At 36.1% G+C, this 14,672-nt stretch overlaps 1 protein-coding gene across 1 annotated transcript in view; it reads right to left on the bottom strand.

Moving 5' to 3' along the window:
* Positions 1 to 314: 314 nt before the first annotated feature.
* Positions 315 to 14,672, bottom strand: part of LOC108676893 (potassium voltage-gated channel unc-103) — a gene marked incomplete at its 3' end in the record, with an annotated part of 67,302 nt that continues 52,944 nt past the window's right edge. Inside the window, 6 exon segments of the mRNA XM_047882821.1 lie at positions 315 to 343; positions 1,033 to 1,113; positions 1,976 to 1,986; positions 3,143 to 3,166; positions 7,590 to 7,619; positions 13,911 to 14,089. Of these exon segments, the coding sequence (XP_047738777.1) occupies positions 315 to 343; positions 1,033 to 1,113; positions 1,976 to 1,986; positions 3,143 to 3,166; positions 7,590 to 7,619; positions 13,911 to 14,089 (354 nt within the window).

Below are 14,672 nucleotides of genomic sequence, written 5' to 3'. Positions count from 1 at the left end.
GGAATCCGCGTTCAATATAGAGTTAGAAACGACATTGTAATGACAGACTCATTGACGAGCCTTACTTGCCTTGATCATTAACCCCTTCCTAGTTTTATCAATTCATTCAATCAATTGGAAAGGCTTCAAGCGAACTTAATGACAAAAAACATAGGACTTTTATCGTTCGAAAATCTAATAAACTAACATGTATAGCCATGCAAAACCATTGAACGTCATTAAAAACAATCGTTCATGACAAATAACACCAATTAAAGCAAATCCAACTGAATAATTGAAAAAAAAAAACATAATTAATCAGCGAACAACTAGACCAGGTCGCTCAGCAGAACCGATGGCATACCTGGTGAGATCAAACTTTATTCAGCCGCAATAATTACCGTTTCGATTCATATTAACTGCTTGAATATCAAAAGAAAGCAAACCGAATCAAAACTGAAAGTACAGTTCTCAAATAGAATGTATATCATTAAAATTTTGTGATTCACAACTTATGTCAGTAAAAGCTAACTTCATGTTAAAAAATAACAGGAAAACTAATAGGGCAGTCAAAACCCTATTGTAACAAACTTCGACGCAATAGTTTTTGTCAGGTAAACGACCTGCAGGCACAACAAGGCAAACAGGCGATCCATACACCATCAACACCCTGAAGGCACCACCAAATGCAGGCGAGTCAATATACCACCAATAACCTCAAAGCACAACAAAATAAACAGGCGAGCCAATATACCATCAACAACCTGCAGGCATAACAAGGTAACCAGGCGAGCCAGTATACCATCATTACCTGCAGGCACAAAATTAATAGGCGATCCACACACTACCAACATCTTGTAGGCACCACAAGGTAACCAGGCGAGCCTTACACTATCAACAACCTGAAGGCACCACCAAATGCAGGCGAGCCAATATACCATCAATAACCTCAAGGCACCACAAGGTAAACAGGCGAGCCCATACATCAACACCCTGAAGGCACCACAAGGTAACCAGGCTAGCCATACACCATCAACACCCTGTAGGTCTCACCAAATGCAGGCGAGCCAGTGCGCTATCAAGGCAAAAGTGGCCATGAGCAGCAGCAGCACCGCGGCCCCGTATTCGGAATATCTGTCTCAACATAATTACGTTAAAGAATTCAGACCAAATGTTCAATGCTGAAGAATATCAAAGCTCGATTTGAAGGCAGGAAGAGAATGCACTAAGTGTCTTGAATTAAAGCCGTTATATACCGTTTGTAGGAAAAAAATTGAGCAGAGGTAAAACAAACGGTCACGTATAGACAAAAATAAATACTTTGCTTGTGTTGTATCGTTTGGCGGAAATCAAACTTAAGGAATAAATTTACTTACTTCAAACTATATTGAAACTAAATCAAAATACATAAAGCTTGAGAATTTGATACCAATAAGTAAATTTGAAATTTATTTAATAATACAATCATGTTTACGTGCAATCTAATCACTATATTGTGCAATTATCGCTTAATATAATGAGCGTAAACCTATGGATTATTCTGATAAAAGTTGACAAAAATAATTAAATCAGCATGAGAGAAAATAAGAAGAGAGACATCAAAACGCTCTACGATGAACGATACGATGGGATTAATTGAACAAAAATATTTGCGATGTCAGGAATGAGCTAAAAAACAATTCTATTTTACTGGCTGTAAGAAAATCTAACAAAAAATGTTTAAAGTCAAATTTGGAATGATTCAACAATAAATCACAAAGACGATACTGCCACTAAATTAAACCTAATTTAGGCAATTGTATGATAGAACGTTCGACATTTACCCCCCATAAACGCCCGAAGTATTATTTATATATTCTGCGCACGAAAACGTACATAGGAACATAGCGAAATCACATGCAAAATGGGTTGGAAATTTGGAACAAGATAACAGCGTAACTTAGTATATCATTGTTATGTATCATCATGTTAGGACAGAGGATCAAGAACAACAAACTTCAACTGAAGCTACGGAACGTGCCAATATATATCCTTATATTTACATGGCTTTCACATGCATACGAGATAAGTGACAACATAACGCTGGACGAATTCGCACTTAATTGCGACCAAAAAATAGGTTTAATGAATGTTGCAACTATTACTAAAAAATTGATATTCACTTCTATGGACAAATTAAAACGCAGGTATTTTCTGAAAGAATTGTTCGCGTCTATTTAAAAAAAAATGAGGAATTAGCTATCGACATCTTGATATAAATCGCTTTAAATGATTCGACTCTTGCTGCAGTAAAAAAAATTTTCACATGTAAAGTTAATCGACACATGAAAGATACTGAAGTTTAGTGATCAACCAACTTGCTTACGAAAATTAACTAGGCATTTCAATGAAAATATCCCTTGAGCATTGGTAGATAGCAAAATAATGGCTATGAGATGACTTATAACTGACACTTGATGTGAAGAGAATGGCTGAGATGACGTACGGCTGGCACTTAATTGATGACATTAAAATGGTTGTGAGATGACTTACAACAAACAAAGATGCAGGCACAACAAGCCTCAGTGAGAATTATTATGCCATTGAATAATAATAGCAGGTAAAGTCATAAAGAATATGGCTGTCAAACTTGAAACACCAATCTAAGTAGCATTATAAGCTAGACTAGAGGACAAGACTACGTGCATACAAAAATTTGGTAGACCAAGAATGCGAAGAAGGAACGTGCGTTGTTGGAGAAGAACGATTGTCAGAGGCTTGCGCTTCATTATACGGAAAACGCATGTATACATAAGATTATAAAGGAGAATAATTGATCGAGCTTCGAATACGTAAAACGGACATTCGAAAACGAAAGGAGAAAATTCAAAAGATGCTTTAGCGAGGAAAGATTCATGCATTCCAGATTGCAACTCACCATGTTGATTCAAATTGAAATTTGATGGCTTTTTTAGGACCCGAGTATACATTTTACACACCGGCATGTATTAGAAGGTTGGAATTCTAAAGTTGGGTGGCTGGAGCAGCCACACCGGCATGCGATCGGTTTGGTCTATAAGGAGGGCGGCATTCATCAGTTCTATCTAAAATCCGTGAGAATCAAACATATTTACCGTGTGATTTGAAAGGCAAATTAAGGACAGAAACGAGAAAATTTGGTTACCTTGTCTTCTTCTCCAGCGTCGGCCTGAAAGTAACCAAAAAGAAAATGTTAGTAACACCGATACGGCCGAACTAATAGCGAAGAAAAAGGAAGAAATCCACTGAAACGAAGTTAAAGTAGAGAAGTTTAAATGTACTCTCGAAAGTTACGAACTGAAGACGTACAGCAAACAATGAAAAAAAAGTCGGTCAAAAGGGCTTTTGGCCGTGAAAAAAAAAATTCACGAAACACGAACTTAGGTTTAAAAATTTGTAACTGGAAAGTTGAATTCGCTAGTAATGGGAAAGAATATGAAGAACGTTTTGACCGCTCAATTTTTGCTTGGGATGAAAACTTTGTAAGTTTGTTACGAAACTTCTGATAACTTTCACAAGATCCGTTCGACAGATGAGGAAAAATTTGGTGACTATGATTAAATCTTCAATAATGAATAAATAACTATCGTCTACACTGAGCAGAATCAAAAACTTTGAAAATGTTAAATGATTCCAAGTAATAGTTGTCAGAAAAATTAATCGAGTAAACAGTTCAGGAATTAGGAAAAATATTCGACGATACAAAAGCATTAGCTGACAACAATTTTAGTCTTCCACCTTTCAGGTAACACTAATTATAAGTATAGGGCAACAGTATCGAATGTTCTTTTGCAAAGAAAGATTTGGTTTTCAATTAGTACTAAGCATTCTTGGCATTAAAAGAAAAATTCAAAGTCGAGAAAAGATGAGCACAACTTTTAATTCAGACTTACCTTTTTTGGAAATAATTCAAACTCTGAATGATGCACTCACCTAAGCTAAAGAGAGCAATCACCAAAGAAAATTATGACGAAGTTAAGTCGTAAATCTACGGCGCTTTGCTTTTCTTCATTTCTTACAGGTTCAATCTTTAACAACCTATTTTCCATGAACAAATGTGAAGAAAGTTCAAGAAAATTAATGTATCAACCAAGTTCTCCCAAGTGAAGGCTACCTTTAGTGCACTATGGGAGCTACCATCCACATCATTTTTCAACGTCAGTTGAGAAAAAAACACATTGATTAATACTTTGATATTCAGCTGAGCTAAACAAGTGTCAGTGATGCGACGGGTAATTCTGCAGACATTTTGGTGGTGAAGTGAAGTTGTGCAAATCGAATACGCAATTTAGTAATATTACAATGCACGAGTCTTTGGTTCATATTAACTTCAATAACTTAGCGCGTTTTTACAGAAAATGCAAAGGAATTTAGATATTTGAATACCCATGTCAAGAAAGGTGGAGGAAATTTCCCAAATTGCAATTCTAAATGCAACTGTGCGTTGTGATGGAGAACTATTGACCAAGGTACTAAGAAACAATATGCCAAAAAATCATACGACCCTCGTAAAAGGGAAGCAGGTAAATAAAAAACAAAGTTACAGCGTATGTGTAGCGATGCAAACAAGTCACAAGGGCCATGCACACATCAGAAACTGCCCGTCAAATGTGAAGTACTACACTGTTAGAAAAATTACCGTTAACGGTATTACCGGCGTTTCAGTGGCCGGTCGGCACGTGAAAAGAAACACCGTATCGCCGTTTTTATTCTAATTTAACACTAGAAATCCGTAAAACATCTGATAAAAACTGCGAAACAGTTTACTTCCACGAGGCGACAGGCCACTAGAATGCCAGTGGGACCGTTTTTTCGCCGTTTTTTCTAACAGTGTATTAACTAGTAACGCGTATAAAACGTAACCCGCTTTTCAGATGAAATGAACAAAATTGACCAATTTGCAGGAACTACCAAAACAATTACCATTATAATACAGTAAAATGACATTTGCGGACTTGAATTCAAACTTGAGTTAGATTTTTTTTTCGCCTCAAAATGCTGTAAAGTTAATTCGATTTTGTTCATAAGTCAAGAGCAGGGATCATTGGAGGAAAGGGTAAACAGAGACAGACGTGACCAGACGGACCACAATTGAGGCGCCTATATTTATAATGTTAAGTGGGAATTACCATACTATCTCGGTAATAATTGTGAGAGGGTAATTACCGAACTATCTTGAATTCGTATGAATGATCCGTCATGGTAAAATAATGAAAATATTTTATTACAAAAGAAGGAAATCTCAAACACAATTGGTTTGGGTAAATCAAAATATCGAGACTAGTTGAAGATAACGAAGTCACGTAAAAATTTGACTTGAAACACGCCCGTAAGACGACTATATAAGGAGCGCTAATTATAGAAGTATCAGTTATTTCATCCACTAGCCAAGCACGAAACTACAAGCAATTTGATGCAAAAGGTGAAACATTTAACTATGATAAAAATAGATTACAATAGAACAACTTGGAGCATTGGCAAAGGATAGCATGAAGCTTACTTTAAAAATTACGCTTAATAATCGACAGTGGTTTTATACCCATATGATGTCTATGGCATAAAGGTAAAATACTGTATATAGAGAGTATATACTTGAATGAATATATGAAAAGAAGTAGTCCATATTGTAACATAGTAAAATTTACCACCGTTTCGCAAAAATTTGGGAAAAATTTAAGCGACATATTATTTATTCACCGGAAAAATTAGGAATGCAAAACGTTTGAAGTAAACACACAAAAGCAATTTCAAGATGGGCCTCCAATTTGGATTAATCGAGCCGCTTTTTTCAAATTCCTATACCGAGACTGAAAACTACCAAGACTTTCTAAATATTACAATTAAATGGTCAGAATGGAGAAGCCAGCAAATGATTTACGAGAGGAGTAAGTAAAAAATACATCTTAACGTTCGACTAATTATAGGAATGATATATATTCTGTCCATTCCTGCATAAAACAAAAATAATTCGGAAATTGCCCAAAAACAGCTTCGCTGGGAGCCTAACTTAGAGTGAAAGCGTAGGGCCGGAGGTTGCAAAGTGCACGTAAACTTAGTGTCAGGGATACTTAAGGAACAATAGAGCAGTTGACAGCAGGACTAACTTAGAAGCATGGCAACTAAAGCGGAGTAATAAAGCAGTTGACAACAGGACTAACTTAGAAGCATATAGACAAAAGCCGTTGACAGCAGGACTAACTTAGAAGCATGGCAACTAAAGCGGAGTAAAAAAGCAGTTGACAGCAGGACTAACTTAGAAGCCATGGCAACTAAAGCAGAGTAAAAAAGCAGTTGACAAGACAAGCGTCTAAAGGCAGAGAACAATTAATGACTCGGCACAAAAGTCACACGAGATGTCGGCGCGTCAAGAAACAAGTCGCACGAACGATTCGACTTCTAGCCACGTCTAAGGCGCAGACTTTACTGCAACATCCTCGATTAAAGTCAATGCAGGAAACAAAAGAAAAGCTGTAATGTCTATCCTCACTAATATAAAATCAAATGACAATGAGCGTGATGTTCGCATAGGAAGGAATTTTAACCTCGAACAATCAATTCGGGTTCGGATTTCTTGTTGAACACTAATTTTTGAATCTATAATAATTAAAATATCATACACTGCGCATATCAATACAAGTGATGGAAAATTATCAACGACTTTTGAAATTTTCTTAAAATAGAAAATGAGGAACCGATCTATTTGGCGGTAGGGGTTGCTTTTTAAGCGAATCAGATGTGAAAAAAGTAGAAAATAATTTCCTGAAGTGCCCTGGTAAACACCTTAATTTAAAATAATAATAATAATACAATAATTAACTACACGTATCCTCAGTTATTATTTTGACGATATTGACTTGAGACTACGCACCTTAATTTTTTACAGTATGTGGACTTGTAATGCGCGACACAAGTTTTTTATGCTCACCTGCTCAAATATAAAAAATAACATTTAATCTTCTTAAGGTCGGCAAAACTCTAAATTTGATGTGTCTCAATATAAATTTTCGTTTCCTCAGACTGAACCGTGTATAATTCAAGCATGATAATATAGCAAGTGTTCAGAGCTCAAGAGTGTTCTGGAATCGAGAAACAAGTGAGCACATTGTCGAACACAACACATTCACCATAAGTGCACAATGCATTATCTGAATGTGATTCATCAAGTTCAATTTGTTCAAACGTCAATTGACAGGTGCTTCAGTGCGAGCTAATAACCAATCTTATTTCAATTCTCATAAACTCCTTTGATGAAAAAAAATTCCGAGATTTTTTGCACAGCCACGTGGATACGAAAAAAAATCTGTAGCCATAGAGGGTGAGATTTCAGAGATTTGATATTAGTGGTAATGCGTGTGATGTGTCGAGTGAAAAAATAAGCACTGCGTATAATATTGAAAAGAAAAGCTAAGCTTCTTAAAAGGAATAGTGTTGGAAAATCGATTGAGTTTCGAATTGGTAGCCTGTGAGTCTGTTAATGGACTAAAAAGTGCCGGTAGAGCTAATTCGAAAAGCAAGATTGGTAAAAATTCGTGGTAAATATAAAACAGGATCAAAGTGTTCCAGGAACTCTCAGGAGAAAACAATTGAGTTACCTCATTTAGCATCTCAACTTTTGGAGTTGGCTGTGAAAAACAGACTAAATTAGAACACATCATTTTATAAAGAAGATTTAACGCACACGCGTATATGACGGGGCCAATTTTTCGGCCCGTGTAGGAGCCAACGCAGCGAATTCACAAAGTTTCATCCCGGCGTTGTGGCTAACTTATCGAGTTAAAATATTGCGTCAATGAGTAACAAATTCGTAACGTTCCAGTCTGGTCATCGGTCACACGCCAGTGTTCAATCAACTAACTTTGAAAAATGTATAAACACTTTAGGTTCAGTTTTGAATAAAGCAATGGTAATGTTTCAACGATTCTTGATTATCTGAATGAGAAAGGCTCAAGATTATTTTTCGTGAAGAAAATTTTTGAATAACTATCTACATACAACTGAACAGAAACGTAAGAAAGATGACGAAGCTCGAGATTATCAAGGAAGTATCAAAGGCATCCCATCAGGGTACAGGATCGCTCTTCTAGTGCGAAGAAGAATACAGAACTAAATCAACAAGGCGCATTGAAAAATGAGCAATTCTTTGGCTAAAACGTACTGAAAAGCCAAAGTTAAGTCGATAGCTTGACATTACAACTCATTAGAGTATTTTCATTGACCTTCACTCGTCTAGTGGATTATAACTACTATGACGGCAGGAGCAGAAATCCAATAACGTTCTTGAGGAAATCGTCAAGGAATCGGTCAATTTGTCACGTTTGCACGCAGTCAAAAGATGAAAGCGTTAAGAGAAGAAAGACATTCTGTAAGAAATTTGACACACTGAACACCCACAAAAGACACGGATTATGCTTACGCACATGAACAAATGTAGCAAATAAATGCACCATTTATATACACGAAATAGGTTGTCTGGACGTACATAAAGGCTAGTGAACAACTCACACAAGTAATACCCATTGAACACAGTTATTAGCAGCGTACTAAGANTACACGAATAAAAGAATTACACGTCTGCAAACTGGTTTAGCACCAACCAAACTGAAAAGGGAAGTAAAAAACAGCACTGAAATAAAATATTTATCCAAACTTTCAGGCACGAGCTGGAGAGGATGAGTTTGGGTATACAATAAATTTTTGATAAATCATTCAATACTTCAACATTGGTGCAACTAAGACCTGCTCCGTCATGTCTTCAAGGCTCCGCCAACTAAAAAAGGAAAAAATATCTTTACTTGAAAAGATTTGAAAAAAATTAAGTGCTGAACACATCTGCCCACAGCTTATTGATGCACTTTTTTACTCGGTCAATGGCTTAGCATGCATGCTAATTTTCATCAGATAACATTGAAAAACTATTTGATATTCCTTTCAGATAATAAACTCATAGAGCACACATAATCGTCAGCATGAAGCATCTCTTTTGCTTTCATAACTTCCGTCATATTTTGAATAGCAGGCAAATTATTTCGAGATAATATCATAACAAGTGTAGATGAAGGCTCGGTCTAGGGAAAGTGTTAACTTGGCGCTGAGTGAAATCAAGTCGAAGAAACGAGAGGGAAATTTCAACGCATTTTGTTAAAAATTCTTTGACATAGACAGCCAAGGTTGGAACGTAGTTATATTTCATCGACAGTAAAGCTATCTGATTTAATTTTACTCCTGAAAAGAAACGAATCTGAGTCGATTCTTTTTTTACGTTTGAATTCGTTAAAGGAACTTAATTATCAATTGAAAAAGCTCTGCCGCAACGAGGTATCCCGCAATGCAATAGTCACAGACCTTGTTGCGTATACGTGTATAATTTTTAACGATATATAAAAATCCGGAGAAAAAACTCAACGATAATGGCTCGAGTGCAGCAAGAAATTTTAACGCACAACATTCTACTTTCTAAGCGATCAGCTTCCGGTTAATTTCGAAATTTTACCCTAACATCTTGGATCCAGCATAAAATTTACTGCAAATTTCTATTTCGGATTCTTTCCAGGATCAATTCTCTTTCAAAAAGTGTACACCCCCCTTAAACACAATATAATTGCATTCAGATATTAATAAATGACATTTTAGATTAACAACATTGAGAAGCTTTATTTGGTTGAGAGAACGACTGTTCTCTCAACTGATCTCTCTTATCAAGAGAACAGTTGGGAAGCTTTATCAGGTCTTTATATAAAATTACTTCTTCAGACAATCCTCCTAAAATTAAATTGTCGAGTGTTTCATTTGAGACAATTCTGAAATCAAGGATGTACGATATTAATGTTCTTAGAAAAAGTTAAGAACTTGTATGTAACGAAATGGTAGAAATACGAAAGAAATGAGCTTGATACCAAAATGCAAAATTGAACACCATTAATGTAGCTCAATGAATGTCCGAGAGTGCATGAGGCAAAGGTAGAAAGAGACGGATTAAAGAGGATGGATTAGATGATAGAACAAATGTATTCAAACGGAGAGAACGAACAATAAAAAATACAACAATAGGTTTGGACACAGTTAAACTGTGAAAATATTGTAGTGAATATAATAACGTCAAGGATGACATAGAGAAACAATAGATATGTTGTGATGTAAAAGGAATCCGCGTTCAAAACAGAGTTCGAAACGACATTATAATGACAGACTCATTGATGAGCTTTACTTGCCTCTATCATTAACCCCTTCATACGTTTTATCAAGTCATTCCATCAATTGCAAACGCTTCAAACAAAGAACACGGGACTGTTTTCGTTCGCAAATCTAATCAACTAACACGTATAGCCATGCAAAATCATTGTATGTCATTAAAAACAATCGTTCATGACAAATAACACCAATTAAAGCAAATCCAACTGAATAATTGAAAAAAAAAAACATAATTAATCAGCGAACAACGATCGTCACGAGATTAAGTACTTGCGCTGCGTTTGGAATAATTGGCAACTATGAACAACCAAGCGGGAAAAAACAGCATTCTTTCCTATAAAGTAGCATATGACATCTACGTGCAGAATCCTGACGCCCTCAGCACAAAAGTCTTTTGAAGTAAAGTTACTTTTCCGATTTCGTAGAAAAAAAAACGCATTAATTTTTAGCGTATCCTCAATCTCTACACTACGACGCAAATTTTTTTTTCGATTTTTAAGAGACGATCGAATGCGATGGGCGTTGGGAAGCTGCAGCAGTTCCAGACGGCTATATATATTCATCAATAAAAGCGCATAGACAATAAAAGAGTCTACAGGAGACATGATCTAAACAGCACCAACAATTATAACAGGAGTAATAAAGTAAAGGAAGAGACACAGACATCGTAGAGCAAAGCCATAGCCGTCAGGGGTCGCATCCTGGGTGCAACATCTTACGTCTTCATGTCGACATGACAACCTTAATTGAAATCTGACTTCATTAAAAAAATCATCAATAGCTATGAGAATAATTACCAGACAACATTGATTAAAATAACCATTCAGTGCTATTTGACTGACAATATTATTGCTTATTGAAGCGAGTCTGCACCCAAGTCTGCACCTTAGAAGACCTGGACCTAACAGCCCACAAAGCATCCTACATTGAAATAACGTTGACTCAACGTTTTTTCAAAGAAAATGACTCGTTATCAACGTTGTTTCAACGTCATTTGCCGAAAGGAAAGGCTGTAGCAACTATGAAGAAGCTCTAGAGCGGCCATTCTCAAGTTCTTCCCTGGCATCTTACCTCCCCGGGCTTCTGGAACAGAAGAAAAGGAAACAATACGGCTTAGCAAGGACAGAAATTACAGAGTGCTCAGCCATGAATGAATACTGTGTAATAAGTTTAATCGATAAATAATTAATGGTAAAGCGTCAACACCGAATACAGCGGAGGATAGCTCACAAGCTTCCATGCTAAATTACGATAAATTGAAAATAAGAGACAAATCTACTCTTAAAAATAAGGCAATACCACGTATTTCGAGCTGCTGCACACGAACATATCGAGCCATCTATTTTCAGATCGAGTGTTTTTAGAACAAATGTGTACCAGGGTAATCTTCTATGTGCATTAACAACAGAACCAACACATTTGTGTGCAGTCAATGAGAAAAATGTATTGGATTTAGCTTGTAGGTGCTCAGAGTACCGACTCGCTTGCCAGTGCAAGGGTTTTTACCTTTGTAAAATAAATAGTACACATGCTATAAAATGTTAGTATATTCAATAATAATATTTGCAGAAGTTTCGATTGGATAATTTCACAGGATGTTAGCGTTGGTCTTTCATTAAATATTATAATCAGTGGGGAGAGGGGAATAATGAAAACAAGTTATTCAATATCAGAAACATGTGCAGGTTCATCATATGGAAATTTTCCTTCACCACAACAAAATATTATTGCACATCAGGTAGCACAATCCAAAGTTATAAGGGATGACATAAAGAAAATCAAACCTCAAACAAAATCTCAAGCGGAGTCTGCCTGATGCTATCGACATTTGGAATTGAAAAAAGGATTCAAACTCAATTTAATTAATCAACAAAATCTAATTTTTCAAAAAACTTCAAGGAAAATAATCTTCTTAGTAGATTTCCCCGAGAACCTAAAACCTGAATATTTTTTATGTTGCTCAATCTATGAAGTTCATCATTTGATTAAAATATCACGCAATTGTAGCATGGCAAGATTCGAAATTCAGGCGTGAGAACACCAAGAACCTAACGAGTGTACAAGTCTTATTAAAACGTTTGCCACTAAGAGTATACGTGGAATATGGTTCAAAGATAAGCAAAAATATCTAAAGCGTACTATTACTGGAAATAGATTTCTAGTAATAGTACGGAAATAGATATCACAATTATTATCATTAAAGGTGAATATTTTATTGATACTGGAGGCATTCTATTGACGAAAGTGGTATGAAATTCGATTGGACTGTTTTTAGATTTTTTTTCTAAAATCATTAGGAAAAAATCAAAGTTTTGTGATTATGAAAAAATTGAACAAGAAAAAATCTATTTGGAATACATTTTTGCTTGGCAAAATTCAAAGTCGCGTACCATTTAACGAACCTACAAGGTCCATTAAATACCGAAAATATAATATGGACACGAAGAAAAATTTGGTTTGCACAAATTATGTTGATCGTCAACTCAATAGCAAGGAAAATAACGAAGCATGCAGTAAATCTCAGGAATTCCTGGAATGGTAAAAAAAAATTCAGACGAGTCGCAACAAAAGGGACGAGTTAGGCACACCAAATTGCACAATCGCCAATCCGTCTTCAGCAGGCGCTGAGATAATGTATGGAGAGAAATCGTTTCAATTATAGCCAATATTGCAGCTCGAATTCATCTGAAATTAGTTTGCCATTTGCGCGGAAGGAATTCAAAGCGTACGTAAGTGCACTTCTGCTTTAAAGTTATATTGTTCCGTGCCAACTTGAACCACTGCCAAGAAGGAGCGAGTTTTGGTTCAATATTACAGTGCAAATGATGTGCAAAAACTAAATGATATCTATATTTTAATCCATGTTTTTAATCGATGCGTTTATCGATATTTTAATGGCGACAAGACTTGCTGCGAAAATGAACTTGAATTATAGGTGCAGATTTACAAGGTTTTTTAATAATCTCAACGGGCATGAATATTATTTTCTTAACCGTCCTGAAATTCAGTTTATTTTATAAATCTCCTCCATGCGGAGCAAGCCCCAGTTTATGACACTCTTTAGTCCCCCCTATTAAATTCTTTACTGGAATACGAAATACATTCTGAATTTATTTGTACGGACATAGGGAAACGTTGACTCAAGCGTTATCTTGAATTGTTCTTCATCAGCTATAATTCATTATGCAGTTACTGAATACCTCAAACAGATGTTCAATATACGCTTGAAATAGTTCGGGGACCTCTGTTACTCGCTGAGATAAGTCATTACTAGGAGTCAAAGTATCCTCGGCACTCAGATAAAGAAATGAGTCAAATTGTGGAATAAGCAACACTTTTTTACAGCCTGAGCAGAGACGTGACGTAGCTCTGGTACATTCCATTCAGAACGAATACTTGCACCATAAAAAAATTTTTTTTGATGACGTAGCAGCCGAATGTGCAAAAATACACTGCGTACTGACTATTCTCCAGTAAATAATTCACTTAACTAACATCATTGATGCTAGGGAAGTCAAATCAAATCAAATGTTTAATACTAGCAGAGGCGAGAAAAAATAATAATCCTAAGTTGGTTTACAAGATGCGACATGTCACAGTAATTGAAGGTTACACGAAAAATTAAATAGAACCAAATAGAGAAATTCAAATTTGCTCTATCCCATCAGGAGGAAAATGAGATGGAATCTTGTACACAAAACAAATTTGTGAGAGGAAAACCCTACCTTTTCGTTATCAGCGACGAAGAACAGATCAAAGGGAATGGCCGCCACCATGTCTATGATGAACCAGCCTCTGAGGTAGTGCAGAGCGATCTTCAGAGGGTCTGACACAACCTCGTCCTGTTGGTTGACGTATGTCGTCCTGAAGTTGATGGCTATGTCCACCATGAACATGATGTCCACTGTACAACACAATATAAACATTTATTAATGCGGAGATGATGCCAAAGGTTATGTGCACCACGAACATGATGTTCACTGTTCAACACAATATAACATTTATTAATGCGGAGATGATGCCGAAGGTTATGTCCACCATGAACATGATGTCCACTGTACAACACAATATAACATTTATTAATGCGGAGATGATGCCGAAGGTTATGTGCACCATGAAAATAATGTCCACTGCACACTACCATACAACATATTTGTTAATACAGCAAATTATACCAAAGGCTATATCCACCATGAACATGATGTCCACTGTACACCACAATAAAAATACGGAGGAAAGCCAAAGGCTATGTATACCCTGGAAATAATGTTCACAGCACACCACCACATAAAATGTATGTTAATACAGAGCGATGACAGAGGCTTTATCTAGCATAAAGAATTGTACACTTCACACCAAATAGAATTTATGTCTAGGCTGAGAACCAAGTGACTATATATGTCTTCTGTGACTACGATACCCACTGTATGTCACGATACTCAGTAAATCACAAATGCACAAATATTGGGTAATAGATTGAGAATAAT

Source organism: Hyalella azteca, unplaced genomic scaffold (genome assembly GCF_000764305.2).
Source record: "Hyalella azteca isolate HAZT.00-mixed unplaced genomic scaffold, Hazt_2.0.2 contig11414, whole genome shotgun sequence".
In the NCBI taxonomy this organism is placed as follows: domain Eukaryota; kingdom Metazoa; phylum Arthropoda; class Malacostraca; order Amphipoda; family Hyalellidae; genus Hyalella; species Hyalella azteca.
This window is presented reverse-complemented; position numbering and strand designations above follow the sequence as displayed.